The sequence below is a fragment of the Lissotriton helveticus genome, chromosome 11 (genome assembly GCF_964261635.1).
Source record: "Lissotriton helveticus chromosome 11, aLisHel1.1, whole genome shotgun sequence".
Lineage (NCBI taxonomy): Eukaryota > Metazoa > Chordata > Amphibia > Caudata > Salamandridae > Lissotriton > Lissotriton helveticus.
Window position 1 is genome coordinate 772964204 of NC_136072.1, and position 17803 is coordinate 772982006.

General features: G+C 46.0%; 1 protein-coding gene across 2 annotated transcripts in view; it reads right to left on the reverse strand.

Moving 5' to 3' along the window:
- LOC144791889 (glutamine--fructose-6-phosphate aminotransferase [isomerizing] 1) overlaps positions 1-17803 on the reverse strand; it is a 214894-nt gene that overhangs the window by 132533 nt on the left and 64558 nt on the right. For both annotated transcript variants that reach the window (XM_078666670.1, XM_078666669.1), the window contains exons 5-6: positions 16783-16841; positions 1477-1611 (exon numbers count right to left, since the gene is read on the reverse strand). In XM_078666670.1, the coding sequence (XP_078522796.1) occupies positions 1477-1611; positions 16783-16841 (194 nt within the window). The remainder of the gene's footprint in view (positions 1-1476; positions 1612-16782; positions 16842-17803) is intronic.

Below are 17803 nucleotides of genomic sequence, written 5' to 3' on the forward strand. Positions count from 1 at the left end.
GCACTGTGAGCTAGCCAGGATTTGGGCTGACTGGTACCGATGTGGTAGAGAGACTCAGTTTCTTCATTCTGACGTTCTGTCATTCCAAGGCACAGTACTGCTTTACCAGCAGGAATCCTGCGACATATCTAGAAGGCCTGCGCATGCTCAAACTACAAAACCATGGGACAGCAGAATTTGCTTGCTGTACAACAAGGTGAGATGAAGTAAAAGAACAGTAATAATTTCAAACCACTATTAAATGAAAAATCATCGCCTCAGTGACAAAGTATGAACTTCCTTTACTTTGTAGTAAAATAGAAGAAGAAATATCCACGAACAGTAGTCTGTTACTGGGATCTGTAAAAACACAAAGGGATGAAGATCACTAATAATGATGAGCACAATACTTCCATAAACTTGGCTAAATGACCTGCAGTTAAACAACAGAACATTGAAAATGTAATACAAAGGGTCTTGGAGGTGGATTTCTTAGCCACCCTCTAAATGCACATACTAAGTCACTGTGGTGCAAGTTCAAAATAAGTCAAACAGTTGCCTTCAAGGCCAAATATAGCCTCTGGATCGACTATCTAGACGCACCTAGTAAAAATTTTCCTGCAGTCTATATGGGATAAAATAACTGTATTGTACATTACTGCGCAGATGTCAAATGTGGGAAGGGGCCAGGCTCTTCCAAAACTTAAGGGTGAAAAAACAAAGCCGACACCCAGCTGCCCTGTGGTGCAAGAGAATAGTAAGAGAAATCCACTTCACGTAGAATGACACAGGGGACGGCAGTCAGCCAGACTGAGGTCAAACCCTAACTCAAAGGTCCAGATCGAACAAAGGCCTCTGAGAATCCTCATCTGTTTTTTTTCTCTGAGTTTTCTTTCAAAACACTGTTGAATCCAGTAACAACTACTAACATGCAATTGCAGAAATATTTTGCCACTGCACGCAGGTCATCACTCAACCAGAGCATATTCTGGGTGTATTCTGAAAGCATATAAAATGAAAACTCCAAGGTGTGAATAAAGCAACACAAAGGAAGTGGGCACAAGAAAATTGCACAAAGCCAGACTGAGTCAAAATCCTTGAGTTGTGATCAGATCAGGTCAGGTTAGTGATCAGAGCAGATCAGGGATAAGAAATAAGGGGCACAACGTACACACGTCAGAAATAAATGGGGCAATCGACCCAGGAGTCACACTCTGGTTTCCTACCATGTGCAGTCATGAAAGAAAAATTGGAGTAGTCCACAATGTCCAACTTTGTGAGGTGGAAAGTATCAGGGCTGCAACCGTGCCAATTTCCAAATGGCTATGAAGGTAATCCAGAATGGTCACAAGGACGATGTAAGGTTAGTGTATTAGAAGGTGCACCTTGTATTTCATCTGTGATCAACACAAGACATTCAGCAAAACGATAAATCTAGCACCTCTTACTAAAAAGAAAAAAGTACAAGGTACAAGCTTAAACAAAAAATTGCATTACCAGTTGCTGGATAACTCTCTCTACAACAGTGGTAAAACTGATCTCGTCATTTTCCCGGTTGTCATACATGTACTTGGCCAGCTTCGCAATTGTTTCGGTGTCTGTTTCGGACTCAAATTCATACCCATGGCCTTCCTAGGGTAGAAAAAGAGAAGAGAAGTAAAAAAATGTTAAAAGGAAGTTTATATTCTTTGTAAATATTACAAGAACAGAAAAAGCAGATGAAAGCTGAAATGTCAGTGCCATGAAAACCAACCCTAACATATACAAGTTTTTCACATAGAAAGCCACATATCAAGTTGTCCTTAAAATAAACATACAACTGAGTCAGGTTTTATCTCTTGGTTAGGCTAATACACGTTTTCTAGAGAGCAGTCACTTACAATGCACAGATTTATCTTTAATTTGCATGCACAGGCTTAGTTCAATCCAGTGCCACCAACATCACTGTCCATATGCAGGACCCTAATGTTTAATTTAATTGTGTACTGAAATACAGAGGGTTTACACATGCTTTAGCTTAACGGAGTTGAAGCTAGGGTTAGCCTGGCCTTTATGGAATGGAGAGGTGTGTTGCTTTATTCAATTAATTTTTCTGTCAGGAGGCAAATGACCGGGACAAACCGTCTAATGGGCGATAGGCCTACTGAGGAATATGTAGATTCCTCAACAAGCAGAGTCCCTTAAAGACTACTAGAACTAGAGAGAACAGTCAGTCATATGAAACAATTCTCCATTCGATATGACCTGCACTTCTGGTAGTTCGACATATGCCATCCAGATGAAGCAACCAGTTTAACCATCGCAAACACACCAAATCAGTAGTTTGCAATCACAAAAGTGTTATTTTAGGCTATTTACAAATTTCATTTTAGATGACAGTGAAGTTCTACTGATTCCTAACATATGATTGGCAATGGATACCAATTTGATATTAGGATGGTGCGTGATATGCGTGTTTCTCCCATACAGAATCAGTAAGCAATGTATCAAAGGTCAGGAAACATAATTCCGATCACAAACCAATGAAAAGTTACAGACCATTAAACTGGAATGGGAACCCATTCTTAAAAGGTTGGGAAGGCAGGCTGTGCCTCTATGCTGGTCTCCTGGAACTAACCCTAAACTGTTCATTAGGGACACCTGGGCTTCCCCATAAAATAGGGTTGACCATATCAAGGCATGTCTTCTAACCACGTCACTAGTGCCAACGACTCTGCCCACCCGAACAGTCCATGTGTCCAAACCAGCACACAGGCATACTTTACCACAACCCGGCCATCATGTATTGTTTGATCCAGCGAGGCCCTGAGGTATTCCAGGAAAGTCAACAAGATTTCACTGGTCATATCCCATATAGATGGCTATAGAGGCCCAGAAGGCACACTGCAATCATTGACCTTAAAGAACAATGTAGTTTCAAACACATCAATATATTTCAACTATCTGAACGATGGTCAGAAGGGCATTGGGGTGACTTTATTAATTGACACTTGTACCACCAACGTTAAGGGGTAGGGAGCTTAGTCAGAAAAATCAGGATCAACAGGGGCCAGACTATGTCACCTGGTAGCTGGTCGACGGACCAGAGGGCCAGAGCACAGCTTGCACCAAGTTGTCATATCGGTGTCTGTAAGAGCTGCGTTCAAAGGAAATAGTGGCTCAAAAGAAGTTGGGCCTTGCTAAATGATCTCAGTTAACAAGTTTGCCTTGTTTTCAACAGTAGGCAACTGTGAATCAAGCAGTCTTGCAATATAGCCAACTGTGATTGGTGCCTGAAACTACAAGAATGCTATGTCTCTGTCTTATTTTTCATTTTCAATAAAATGTAATAAAAAATAAATTAAAAAAAACTGTGAATCAAGCACTTCTGCGGTCCTTTGCACAACTACTAAAAACAAATGACACTTTCTTCCACTGGTAAACCCAGGCTATTAGTCTCGTTCAATCACGAGAGATTTATCCAGCCCACTGGCATTTTGTATATCCAGGTACAGCCCATCATCAGTCTACAGAGGTGGCAGCAAGTTGTCTACCTCCTCGTCAGTGTCAATGAGGAATATTTTGCATTACGTGAAAAGCAGAAGAGCGGGATCCAAATAAGGCCTCCAGTCTCTGATAGTACAGACATTGAGTCTGAGGTAAATTATAAGAGTCTGTTATGCCTTGATTATAGTCTAGCGCAACATACGTCTGGTGCAAGCAGTCAATGGCTCATGGTCAGATACTTGTGTGAAGCTATGGTCCGGGGCCGTGCCAGCAGAGTCCGCATCGGCGCCAGCACAGAATGGACTGGCATGGAGCTTGGGGCTAGAGAGGAACCGCGACTGGCACCAAACAGGCATGATTCCCTCTGGGTCAGCTAGCACGGAGGGCGAGTCTGCTGGTGAAGTCCATCTGGCGTCATTCAGTAGTCCCAAAGGCAGGTCGGAGGAGCCAGAAGTCTCAAAAAGCTGCAGTATGGCTTTTTTAAAGGCCGCAATTTGCTGCGGGGGACAACATGCAGAGGAATTCGGGTAATGTCAGGACCAGATAGAATTCTGAAGACGTCTGTGGGGTATGACCTTTAGATAGGTGGTGTTGCATCTTTTCGTCTGATTTAGAGTAGCAGGATGGGGTAAAGTCCAGATTTGCCTTCTTCCGTTTATGGTGTTGAGACTACCGAAAGCCTTCATGTAGTAATGAGACTTCAGACTGGAATAACTCCTGAACAGTCATGAATAGGAGCGGGATCCATTTTCAATAAGAACCCTTTCTTATGTTCGTGACGTAGAGTTTTACCTCGGGCTCCCAGATCACCTTAAGGTACAAGGACACAATTATCGCACAGCTTTGAATCATGACCGGAGATCAAACACTGAAGGAACACACTGTGTCAATCCTTGACCAACTTGTGCTACCTGAATTCATGGCACAATCGGATTCCTGTTTGCAGGCAAGACATTTTCCCTATAACATTCTGAAAGTGGTCAGAAAACCAACAGAGTTGAGAGCAGGGCTTCAGATCCACGTCAAAGGGCTCTGAAAAATAGAAAAGCACTGATATTAGCATGCAGGGTTGACGTTTCCATCCAGTTCCACTTTATCACTTCTGGGGTGGTACGAAGTAAATGAAGAGCCCCCTGGCACTACCTATCAGTGTGTTGGATAACTGGATCTGGCAGATTTCCTCAACAGTTTGAAGGATGGTGGTTAAAGTGAGGAATCTGCCGTTGGATTTATCAATCAGAAACAAAACGTCAAATACACAAGCTTCCTGAAATGGAGCAAAACAAGTTTCCCAAATGTTACTACTTTCAATATAACTTTCTGATGCTCCTACTCTCCCCACTGCTCTTTTGTCTTAGGCAGCATACAAGATGGCATGTGCTCTGAAAGAATGGCAGCGTTGCTGAATTGAAGAGATTTCTTCAACACTCTTCTATTCTTCCATCCACCACATACCAATTTAGAAGTCTGGATTCCCCTCTGTGATTTTTCCTAGGTTTTCATTAACGTGAGATGCTGCAAGTCTTGCCAATTAGACTTGAACCATGGCAAACTGTTAGACACAGACACACCCACAGATTAGGATGCCCAAGGTTTGGCGCATTATACCACCCCCAACTAACTACTTTCGTCCCCAAATCTACGACTCCCAGCACCCCCTCTTTACCCAAAAGCAAGAGGATGCCAGCATCACTTTGTGATTCCTCACTCCCCTTGCCCACGGCCACCCATACTGATAACACGGACATCATGTACCCCAATTTCCAGCATAACACGTACAAGCTCCCCCGTTCTCGAGACCACCCCGCACAGAAAGCCAACTCGAAACTATAATCATGGGCCTTAACAAAATCTTACTGAACCTCAACACTACGAGAGCCCAGTCAACGCTCTCACCAGACTCGCACCTTCTCTAGCACCAAACATCCAAGGCCTTCCAAGGCTCTTGGACCTAGTTGCAACTCATCCCCCCTCCTAAACCAGACACAGAGACCCAAAACAACAATAGCTGTTATGTCCACGAGCGAAGCGTTAGACCTTGCCTCATCTTATGACTCTCCCCCCACTATAACCCCAAGATCCAGGTCACCACTGGTCTAAGAAAAGACCACTCCCCACCCAGAGGTTCAAGACCCCCAGTCTTCTTCACTAACATTCCCAGGGCCCCACTAATGATGAACCACAACAACGATAGGACCTTCCCCAACTGAATGCCTATAAACTGCAGATCAGCCACCAAACACTCAACAGAGCTAGCAGAAACCATCCTTACCCATATCATCGACATCACATTCATCATGAGACATGGCTAAATTAGTTCTCCTCTCTAATCATGGACATGCTGATACCCCCAGGCATTGCAATCATCGACAAAGAAAGAAAAAACAAGCAAGGTGGGAGTGTAGCAATCATACACAATAACAACATCTCTGTGACGGTAACCGACACCTTCAATTACAACACCTTTGAATGTCTAACCACCAACAACAACAAAACACTATTCTGCCACCTTCTCCACCATCTGCCTGGCACCACTTCCGCATTCGGAGATCACTTGTCTGACCGGATAACTCACTGTTCACTCCAGGACACCAACAACCTTATTCTAGGGGACCTCATCCTTCACTGGAACAAGGAAAATGACTTGCTAATCCAAACCCTGAACAAGCTCCTACACAATAACAACCACACCCAACACTGCACAGAGGAAAGCCACAACAGAGGATCAACCCTGGATGCTATTATTGCCCAACCGGACACAGTCACCATCGACCATATCCTGCCTGTTGACTGGTCTGACCACCACATCATCTTATTCCACATTAACCAAATGATCCCAGACCAGCCCCATACACAAGACCTCCCCCACTGGGTGAGAAATTGAACTCAGATTCCCCTGGTTGACTTGGAGGAAGGGTTAAGCTCTCTTCTTCCCACCTCCACAGAGGTTCTCAACACAACAGAACTCACCTCTCACTACAACACATCTTTGACAGACATTCTAGAGGAAAAAAGCACCACTGAAACTAAAAAGAACCAGAAACATCCCATCTAGATCCTGGTTTAACACAGACAAACTCCGAAAGAAGACAACTAAGAGCCGCATAAAGACTCTGGCGGAACAACCCGTCCACAATCTGCCGCGACCAGGTCAAATCAATATGCAGGAAGTACAAAAAAAAGAAATCAAGAATGAAAAGACTTCCTTCATCTGCAATGCTTTAGACAATGCTAAAAACAGGCCCAAGAAACTCTTCAACCTTATCAGACAACAAACTTCCAAACCCCCTTCATCCTCCATTCAGGCTTCCTAAAAACCTGTGTGAGAACTTCGCCAACTTCTTCAACGACAAAATCACCAAGTTTGAGCTCTCCCTAGACGACAACCGCAATCCCCCTTACAAGAGCGCGTCCCCAGGAACAGAAGCCAACACACCCAAGCTCCCCCCAAAACACTGGAAATCCTTCACTCCCATCTCTGATATAGAGATACTCAAAACGATCTCCACCTCCAAACCCTCATCACATGCCTTGGATCCTATACCGGTCCAGCTGCCAAAAAACTCTAACTCTCCCTAGCCTCGCTCTTGAACAAGATCATTAACAGTTCCCTAAGAACCGGAGTCAACAGGACTGCCGCAAAGTTGGCCAAGTCACGCCATTACTGACAGAAAAAAGATTGGACACTAGTGATCTCAATAACTTCAGGCCCGTCTCTAATATTCCTCTCCTAGCTAAAATCCTGGATCGGTGTATTTTCCTCCAATTGACTCAGCACATTGGCTGTACTAACCTTCTAGACCCCCATCAATCAGGCTTCAGAAAAGGCTGTAGCACGGAGACAGCGATACTCAATGTCACTGACGATTTACACATGTCTCTCGATACGGACCAACGCTCCTTACTCATACTCCTGGACTTATCGGCTGCCTTCGACGCGGTTGACCAAAACTTACTCATCAAGGTACTGCAAGAAATGGTAGGTGCAGAAGAGATGGTTTTAAACTGGTTCGCCTCTTTTAACCAGAACCGCACCCAAAGAATAAAAATCTGAAACTTCTCGTCTGACCTACAACCCAGGGGTGTCCTCCACGGATCTGTTCTCTCCCCACAACTGTTCAACATCTACATGGAACCCTCACCACCTCCATACTCAAAAACAAAAACAGCCCCTTCCACCTATATGCAGACGAGACCCAGATCTATCTTGAAACCTCCTCCATTGATGACCTTCACAGACTCAATCACACTCTAAGAGAAGTCCAACACTGGCTATCACGAAATCACCTGAAACAAGGACAAAACGGAAATCCTCCTCATCGCCAAAAAAGAGGAGAACCCCCAAATCGCTGAATGGATAAAAGCGATTGATGCTCTCAACGGCAATCTCACCCTGACGAACTCTGTAAAATTGCTGGGAATCACCTTGGACCCAAAACTAGACATGCACAAACACATCAAGAACACTGCAAAGAGCCCCTTCCTCAACCTGAAGCTACTCAACAAAATAAAACTCTTTATCCCGCCCAATGACCTCAAACAAGCTACTCAATCCCTGGTGCTGTCGAGACTAGACTACGGGAATGCTTCCCTCACAGGTTCAGCAAAAGCCCACTTAGTTCCTCTCAGAACAACTCTCAATGCAGCAGCCAGAATGGTCCTTGTAGTAAAGAAATATGACCACATCTCGCCCACACTCAGAGCTAAAATGGCTCCCAGTTGAAATGCATGCCAACTTCAGACTGGCCTGCCTCACGCACAAAGCCTTGCACACAGGGAAACCCGCTTACCTGGCCTCCAAATTCAAGAAGGCCAGCCAGACAAGAAGCCTCAGGAGAACCAACACTCTACTCCTCATACCTCGGAAAACAAAAAACAGCTTCCCGTTCCTCCTCTGGAAACGAGTCCAAAATCTGGAACTTCATCCCAGTCCACATTAAGACTACCTCCTCCTTCATACAATTCAAAAGACAGCTCAAAGACCTCTTCCTCAACCGTTCTCTCACGAAGGGATAGCTGTTGCCGAAACGCTCAAGCCTGCATGCTGCACCACACAGACACTTTGTCATTAAGACTCCTACGTCATCCCCTTCCGGACTCGTCCCTCTACCCCCCCCTCCCCCCAAAGGAGGCACAACTCAAGTTTATGTGCATACTAGTGTGACATTCCATGTCTTATTTGCCCTAAATGTTGTTTAGCGCGATCATTATTGCATCATTCTGTGTCTTCCGTGCTTTCAATGCTGCTCAGCGCACTAAGACTTCCGATACGCCAGGAATCAATATATTTTTTATTTATTTATGTATTTTATTATACAGGTACAGTACAATACGTAACAATTTTACATCAGGCGTTCGCCATATATCATACTTTCACATTCCCACAGTGAAAACTTTTCCGAGTGATTCTTTGGTTACATAGCAGTCTAATAAGTCTTGCCGTTACACAGCTGTTGAGCCAACAACTCAATTTGGGCAGGCAGCGACATCACCATTTTCGCTGTCTTGACCCTCTGTCATTTCCTCATTACTCTGTTCTACCACCCCCTCATGTGCCCTCGCATCCCCGCCCGCCTCCCCAGTCCCCCCTCCTTTAAATGTCCTATACAATCCCCAAAAATGCTCCATATCTATTAGCCTGCGTACAGCTTTTGGCAACTGTTTGGTAAATCCCAATAATGCCAGCGCCGGATCCGGAGTTAGCTCCATTTCCACTATTCTCCCCAGTTCCCTGAAGACCTCTTCCCAATATTTCAGTATCCCGGGGCAGTACCAGGCTAGATGTAAGTAATCCGCTGTCTGTGCTCGGCACTTCTCACAGGACTCCTCTTCTCTGACTCCATATCTACATAACCGTTATGGTGTGTAGTATACTTTGTTGAGAAATTTAAAATGAATAAGCCTGTGCTTCCCATGTAGTGAGATTCTCCACGTGTTCGAGCAGCAGTACTGCCACATCGTATCATCGATCGTGGTTTGCAAGTCCCTCTGCCAGGCCAGTCTGGCTGCTGTGCATTCATGCACCCTATGCGACATTGCTAGCCTATAAATGTTGGTAACTAACTTACGAGAGGAGCTGGTTTTTACGACATACGTTAGTTCGGGGAATTCCGGGGGCTCCTGCATGTCCTCTCCAAACTGCTCTATCATAGCACGACACACCCTGTAAAACTGGAATCTCTGTAATTGCGTGGTAGCTTCCGCCCCCTCCTCTACCTGTTCCCATGTTTTGGCAACCCCTTCGTGAAAGAGGTCTCCCGCAGCCCTTATATTCAATGTTTGCAAAGCTCTAAAAACTCCTCTATCCCTACATGGAGTCAGCCAACGAGCCCATTCTATGGGCATGGACGGAGTGTATAGTAATGCTCCTGCCTGTTGTTGTAACAGGTAGTGCCAAGAATGTCTTGTAGCATTCAATGAGTCTAAATAGCCGGTTCTACGGTCTGGATCTTCTAATATTGTCACTGGAGGCGAGTGTGGAGCAGCAAACAACGTTTCCCTATGTAGGTACGGTATTTTCCGTGTAGATGTGAGCACTGTGCCACCCTGTAATATAGTTCACAATCCGGTGCTGCTAGGCCTCCCATACTGTATGGCAGTGTCAGAACCCGCCACTTGACCCTCGCCTGTTTACCCGCCCACGCTAGCTTTAGCATTCGCTGTGTAAGTCTTTGAAAGAAGGATCGTGAGAGCACTATTGGTATATTAGCGAATAGGAACAGCATTCTGGGTAAAATCACCAATTTCATAATTGATATCCTCCCACAGGGACAGGGGGAGCCTGCACCATGCATCCACATCATCCTCCAGTTTATCTATAGCCCTGCCATAGTTCTCCCGCAAAATCGTCTCTGGGTCTCTATGTAGGTTAATCCCCAAGCATCGGACGGAGTCAGTGGTCCATTGTAGCGGGTATTCCATCTCAAATTCTTCCGTGATCGGGGTCAGTGGGAAAACCAACGACTTGGCCCAATTAACTTTAAGGCCCGACAATGCCCCAAAATGCACCACCTCTCGAAGTACCGCTGTCAGATTTTGTTCAGGTTGCCTCACGTACAGCAGCGTATCATCTGCGTATGTGGATATAACTATAGTATATGTCGGAAAGCTTATGCCTTTGTGGCTATGATATTCCCTCAGAGCACACGCCAGGGACTCCGCAACCAGGGCCTATAGTAGTGGCGATAGTGGGCAGCCCTGTCTCGTGCCTCTAGAGATGGGGAAGCTATCTGTGACTAAGTTACCTATACGTACCCTAGCAGTGGGCCTGTGGTACAATGTGCCGATAAGTGTAAAAAAAAAAAAACTGACCCCAACCCCATCCTCGTCCGCACTCTACGCATGAACGTCCATTCCACCGAGTCAAAAGCCTTTTCCATATCTAGAAAGACCGCCACAGCTTTTACATCTTGCCTCATATGCTGCATGATGCCAAACACCGTGCGAATGTTGTACATGTTTGGTATAAATCCTGCCTGTTCTGGAGCAACCAATATCGGAGAGAGTACGGCCAAGCGATTGGCCAGGATCTTTGCGAAAAATGTTATATCCACATTTAAAAGCGACAATGGGCAATATGAACTACACTCTTCCGGCGTTTTCCCCGGCTTAGGGATCGCCACTAGGATCGCCTCCCTCATGGATCTCGGCAAGGTGCCCTCTACACACAGATCATCGAAAAGCGTGGCCAGGTGAGGCAGGAGTATATCTATGTAGGCCTTATCAAAATTAGCAGTGAGACCATCCACCCCCGGCGCACTGTTGGACTTCATGCTCGCCAGAGCTTCTAAAATCTTGTCTCTTTCTATTGGGAGCATTAAAAACTCTCTGTGCTCGTCCGAAAGGAAGGGCAATGCTATATGTTCTAAGTATTCCTGCACCTTGTCTTCCATATCATCTGATCTTAACCACATGGGTGCTATAATGATTCCCCTCCTATGCTGAAATTTGTTGATTCCCATTGTTCATGACGAGCTGGGCTCGTCATGAGCGTGCGAGGAGGCTACACCATGACGAGCCCAGCTCGTCATGAGCGTCGAAGGGGTTAATGCATAAAGCTCGGAATAATATTTTTGAAATCTATCCGCCTTATCAACCTCTTCCGTAAGCAAGTCTCCCCCCGCAGATCTCCCCTGCGTAATAAGTGCCTTCCCTTGTTTTGCTTTCAGGATCTGTGCTAAAATAGAGCCCGGCCCTTCCCCCTCCCAAAGGAGCGTCCTGTAGCGTATTTACAGAGGTGTTTTATTTCACTGTCCGCAGCCTCATGGTATTCTTCCAAGAGGACCTTTATTTCTTCTTCCCTCCCTTTGTCCCCCTCCATTCCTCGTTGATCTTCCAGTTGTTTCAGCTTCCGCTCTAGGTTCGCCAGTCTCTTCCGTATGTCCTTTAAGACCCCGGAATGTTTGGCCATTGCAATGCCGCGTATGTAAACCTTGAATGCCTCCCAAATCGTTTGGAAACTATCTATCGATCCAACGTTAACCTCAAAATAGGTTTCTATGGCTTCCGCTACTTCCCCCTTAAAAACCGGATCCAGCTGGGAGTATGGAGGAAAGCGCCAGGTAAATGGGGGTATTGTTTTCTTGGGAGTAGTCAATGCGAGCAGTACCGGTGAGTGATCCGAGAGTGTGTGTGGAAGCACCTCACAGGTTCGTATACTCTCTAATAACCTAGTGGAAGCCAACCAATAATCTATACGTGTGTGTGTATATTGTGGTATGCTGAGTAATGTGTGTAGCCCCCAGGCAGCTTGTTACGTGCTCGCCATACATCTTCTAGGTCTATACATGTCATCACTCTTTCTAACTCCCTCGCAGCAGCTGATGGTTTCCTGTGTGGGCCCGCCAATCTATCTAAACGTGGGTCCCTAACCATATTGAAGTCCCCTCTTCAATCAATGCACCCTGTAGCCTCTGTACTGTGGAAGCTAACTGCGAGAAAAATTCAGGGCAATCATAGTTGTGACCATATGCATTAACTATCACCAAATCCAGCCCTCTGCCTCTACATCTCGAAATAACATATCGTCCATTAGGGTCCGATTCCAACAAATGTAATGTGTAAGCTGATTTGGGATTCACCCATGTCATCACCCCTCTGGCATGTTCCGTAAACCCTGCAGAGTTAATGTTCCCTAGGAGCCCTTTACATCTCAACATTGCACTCGCTTGCGAAGGTGCGTCTCTTGTAACAATGCCACATCAACACTATGCCTATGTAGGAACTGAGCACTTTCCGAACCTTATGATGGTCGTTAAGTACCCTAATATTCAAAGTCAAGGCACTCAGACTGTCAACCGGTTTTAGCTCTACTCCCCAGTAAACCCCTGCCATGTATTTGGAGTGTGTCTGTGCGATATGCTGCCGCCATTGTACTTGGCCGAGATGAGTCGCCTGTCGCCCATGTGTCCGCAATCCTCTGTAAACGTTCTGTAACCACTTGCGTACTGTGCACCTGTGCAGAACTTGCTGCAAACCTTCTGAGAACCATCCTACAAGAAGAACCCCCTCCCCCCTAGACCCCCCAAACTCAGGAATTCTACCCCTTGCCCTCCCATTTCCCTCCCACAGCTGTCCACCCCCAACTTTGCAGCGCTATTACTGTAAAAGTCCCCCCATCCCCCTCCTCCCGTTCCCCCCGTAAATCGCAACCGGTGTGCAAGACACTCTGAGGCGAAGGTAGCTCTGCGACTAAGGTGTAGTACCCAATTGCAGGAAACCATGCCACTCCCAGCCGCGCTTGCGTCAGACACCTCAGTTTGAAGTAATCACCGTTGCCCACCTCCCATCAGTATAGCACTCAAACATCTTTCCCAACCAGCAGTCATTGATTCGCATTTCTCACTGTGAAAAATCTTGTTACCCCTTTCCATCGTCTAGGGCTTAGCATCTCCCCCCCAGTGCATTGAGTCTCTAGTACATCAAAAACTACGATGCCTCCCCTGCTGTAGGTTTGAAGGTCCCATGTTGCCTCCCAGTTTCCACATTCAAGGCTGTCACTCCTTTAGGCCCCCAAACATTGACCTCCCATCCCATTATCCCAGCCCTCACATGGTACTCATCTTGTGTGTACAGGCACTTCACCTCAGTCCTGCTCGTCCAATGGACCAATGGCCACTTCATCCAATACCCTGCTTTCCGAACTGCCTCGGTGTTCCGCCGCCCAACGTTTGATGGCCTGCTGCAGTGACTTGGGATCCGTGAATATATGTGATCGCCCTTGTCTGTTCACCCTTAGCTTCGCTGGATACAGCATGGCATAGTCAACTCCCATATCTCGGAGTTGCTTCTTTAGTGGAACAAAGTGACGTCTTGCCTCCTGGACTCGTGCTGTGAAATCTGGGTACAGCGATAACTCATAACCCTCATAACTTAAAATCTTCTTCTTCCCTGGCTATGCGTAGTGCCACATCTCGGTCACAGTCTTTAAGTAGCTTCGCAATTATCGGTCTAGGCAGAGCCCCTACTGGTGGTTTAGGTCCCACAGACCGATTCGTTCTCTCAACGACAAACATTGCGGAGAATACTCCCTCCCCTATCAGAGTTACCAATAGCTTCTCCACTAACTGCTCCATGTTACCGGTGGACGTGGTTTCCGGCAGGCCTGTAATCTGCAGATTGCATCTTCGAGAGCGCGCCTCTAAGTCCTCCGTCTTTTCCTGCAAGGTTCTTATCACTTTCCCCCAGCTGCTTATGATCCGCATCTAGGGTGGTGTGCGCTTCTTCCACCTCCGTTATTCGTCTTTCCGACATATCTAACCTTTCTGCATGTTTGTCAATGTGCTCTGCAATTCTGTCCATCCTGTATGAGAGTGCGTCCATTTTGGTGCCCAGTGAGGCTATGCAGCTCTGCAACGTCTTCTCCATGAACTGGAGCATGGTGCGGATGTCCGAGTTTGGGTCATCTCTTGCGGGGGACAGTGATCTGGGGTCCTCTCCAGTAGCCCCATCGTGTGACTTCGAGCGCTTCTGCTCGAACGAGAGCTTGGATTGAGTCTGGTCTCCCATGCCCATTTCTGCAGTTGCACAGCCCTCTCCTGCAGCGACGCGGACCTGCTCTGTCGTGTCGTCGAGATATGCGCGTACAAACCGGGCGCGTATATGACACTGCCACTCCGGCCTACTATGTCGCGGCTGTTGTCTGTATCAGCGCTCTTTTCCGCTCTCCTGGCCTAAAGGGAGCTGGGACCTGAGCCGCCTCCACATCAAGCGCACCTTCCGGTCTGTACCCTCCGATGGAGTATGGGTAGGGGATCTATGTATGTGATCCTCTCTACCAACTCGCCGCTCCAGCCTTCTTCTGTGGGTACCGATATCCGCTGTGCACCGCCTCCCAGAATGTCCCTGCTCGAAATTGTTCAGCCCCCATGCATTGTAGTTGGGGCTCGCTTATATCTCCCAGGAGCACTCAACCATCGGTCAGCGCTCGGGTGGCCCGAATGTAGGCCCAAAGTCTACCCTTCCTGTTATGTGTGTCCTCACTCGCTCTCTGGCACCCCGGTCAGGCTTTGGGGCGCCGCAGCATATGCACGCTGCAAAGGGGACCACCAGGCGCTACACACCCAAGCTGTAGTTATGGCTGTAGCCCTCCTCGGCGTGGTCCGCCCCAGGGTTCACACAGGCCTGAGTACGCTCCAAACTCCGTCGTTGTGCGGGGGCCTCCGGGATTCCACCAGTCTCTCCCCCGTTGAGAAGCACCGCTGACGTCTGCCTTCGATACGTCCGGGCCTAATGCACGAGCGCTCCTACAAGTGTGCGTCGCCAGGCCTCCACATTAGCCGCACTCCATATGGCGCCTCACTCGGTCAGCCAGCAATTGAGCCCGGTGCTTTGCGGCCTACCAGCCGTCACTGATTGCCGCTCTCCCTCCAGTTGTGTGAGCCGCCTCCAGCCTTTCTAAACGGTTCCGAGGCTTCCAAGCACCTTCCGACCGCTGGTCCTTTGTTTTGTGGAGGTGTGCCACCGGTTCACTGCAGGGTCATTTAAGGATTGTCTTCCGATGCTGCAGAGAGCCGAGCTCAAGCGGCCATTTTCGTCGCGAGCTACCTCCGCTCCCCCCAGGAATCAACTTGTATACTACTGCTAAACTGTGTGATTTTCCAAGTGTTGTAAAGCCCTCCAATACCTTTGGGTCTGGCAAGCGCTATATAAAACTCCGCAAATAAAACAAAATAAAATAAATTACAGCCACAGTATAATAATCCCTATGCTATCTCTGGTCATCACATCCAGGATGTTTTACAGTCTATTACCTTATTTTACTGAGGTCTTGTTACATCAGCCTACAGCAATGTTTCTTACTTCACTCTTATAACTCATGACCATGGACCAATATTCCTCCTCTGCTGAATTAAAATTTCACGACTGCTGGATGCGACATAGGAGCACCCCTATTCCAGGATTTAATCCGGAATGTATGGATCGGGCACAGAGGACCAAATCATTAGTTTCCTTGCTGTGCGCACCGTTCTCAACAGCGCCCCTACCCTCATGATTTTACAAATAATTTAAACAGATTGAGAAAACAGCCACCACCTCCTAATTCTTTTTGAGAGCTCAAAGTTTGGAGTCTTCCTGAACTCTTCAGATTACCGACCTCTGTGCGACATCTTTTAAGGCAGTCTTTGGAGAATTATCCTAGAATGCACTGTCTTACCCCCTCATATTTCACCTTGTCTTGAAGAAGATCCGCCATGGCGCTTTCTTAAAATAAGGCTTACTTCAGGGTCGAAACATCGACGCTGTTATTGGTTCCGTTTTTTCAGTCCATCTGCTTCTAAATTAACAAGCAACCGTGCAATCTACCATAGACACTGGTTCCCCTTCATACTGACCATTTTAGATTTTTTCTGCCGTGTATAATCTGTATATAAATGTGTCTCGCTCATGTATAAACCACTTATGTCACTATGCACCATCGTTTTTCACTATATTTAATGTCACTCCAATAATTAAGTGAATTGTTGACAGCCTTATTGTACAATACATAACAATGTTTCAAGTAAATACATATGACGCAGCATAAAATTGTCTGTTTTCTGTCTCATTGTTCCAACTTCATTACTAATGCATTGTTACTATAAATGTAAGTTGTATGATAAGCACTTGAAATCCAAACCAATTGTTCTCACCTGGCAGAACCAATTGTAGCTTTCTATATAGATATCCAGGTTCTGAAGGACACAGAGTTACCCCATTGTTACTATACATGAATTAAACTTTCAGGGCAAACTGCAAAGTTAGTAACCCAAAAGACATTTCCAAAAATGAAAGTTAAAATGTAATGTTAAGATTAGATGTCAATAGTGTGTGGCTTACCAGAAATTTCTTTAAATCCTTGTAGTTTGTGATGATCCCATTGTGAATGACAATGAATTCTAGAAAATAAAAAGATCTGTTTTACTCACAGGAAGGAATCCAAGTTTAGGAACAAGGTAACTATAAAATGCTAAAGAAGTATTAGAGGCAGTAAGTAAATTCTATACTGAAGAACAGTTTTCTTTAGTCCCTAATTATAAATGCTGCATATCAGATATTAGTGGTGACATTTGTTTCCACACATGCTTTCCTCATGAAAATACCATTCATACACGTTATGCTTCGGAAAGCAAGATGCAAGTTTGAGAGAATTGTCACCCACCTCTACAGTGCTCAAATTTGTTTCCATATGACCCATTACGTGATTTACAGCAAAACATCTCCTCTGCTGCATCCTCATTGTAACGCAACAGATCAGCTGTCAAAGTTTTTCCCACAAAACAAAAAGCTTTGATAAATAAATAGGAAGACAAGGATTTTTTATGTAGCACCTAATAGTTGTTTTAAGTGGACAGATAAAGGGAATGAAGTGCACTGGGGGAAAGCAATTGCTAAAAATGGCACAATACAGGTGAAGCCAGCAAACAAACTTTAGAACATGGGTAATCTGGATCCATAGTCAACAGCTTGACCACTACATTACACGTTCTCTGTACAGCTCATAAAACCAAAGGTACGCTTATAGCAGAAATGCAATGAAGAAACCGTGGGAATAGCCTTTACCGATCCCCCATGAAGCCCTGCTGATCTAGAATGTAAAGAAACCTTTTTGTAAATTGTTCAACCACACACGTGTGAACAAGCACAATAAGAAAAGGCAAGACTGCCCAAGACAACCCGAAAAAGGAACTTGTCACAGATGATGAGTTAATGCCTCTTGGGCAGATCTGTTTGAAACCCTCTTGTAGCATGCATATACAGGATTGGTTGACAAAGTAATCAGAGGTACTTTTGGGCCACCTGCTCCAAGGGCACTCTAGAAACTTTACTGGCTAAGAACACACAACAGATGGGTGTCAGC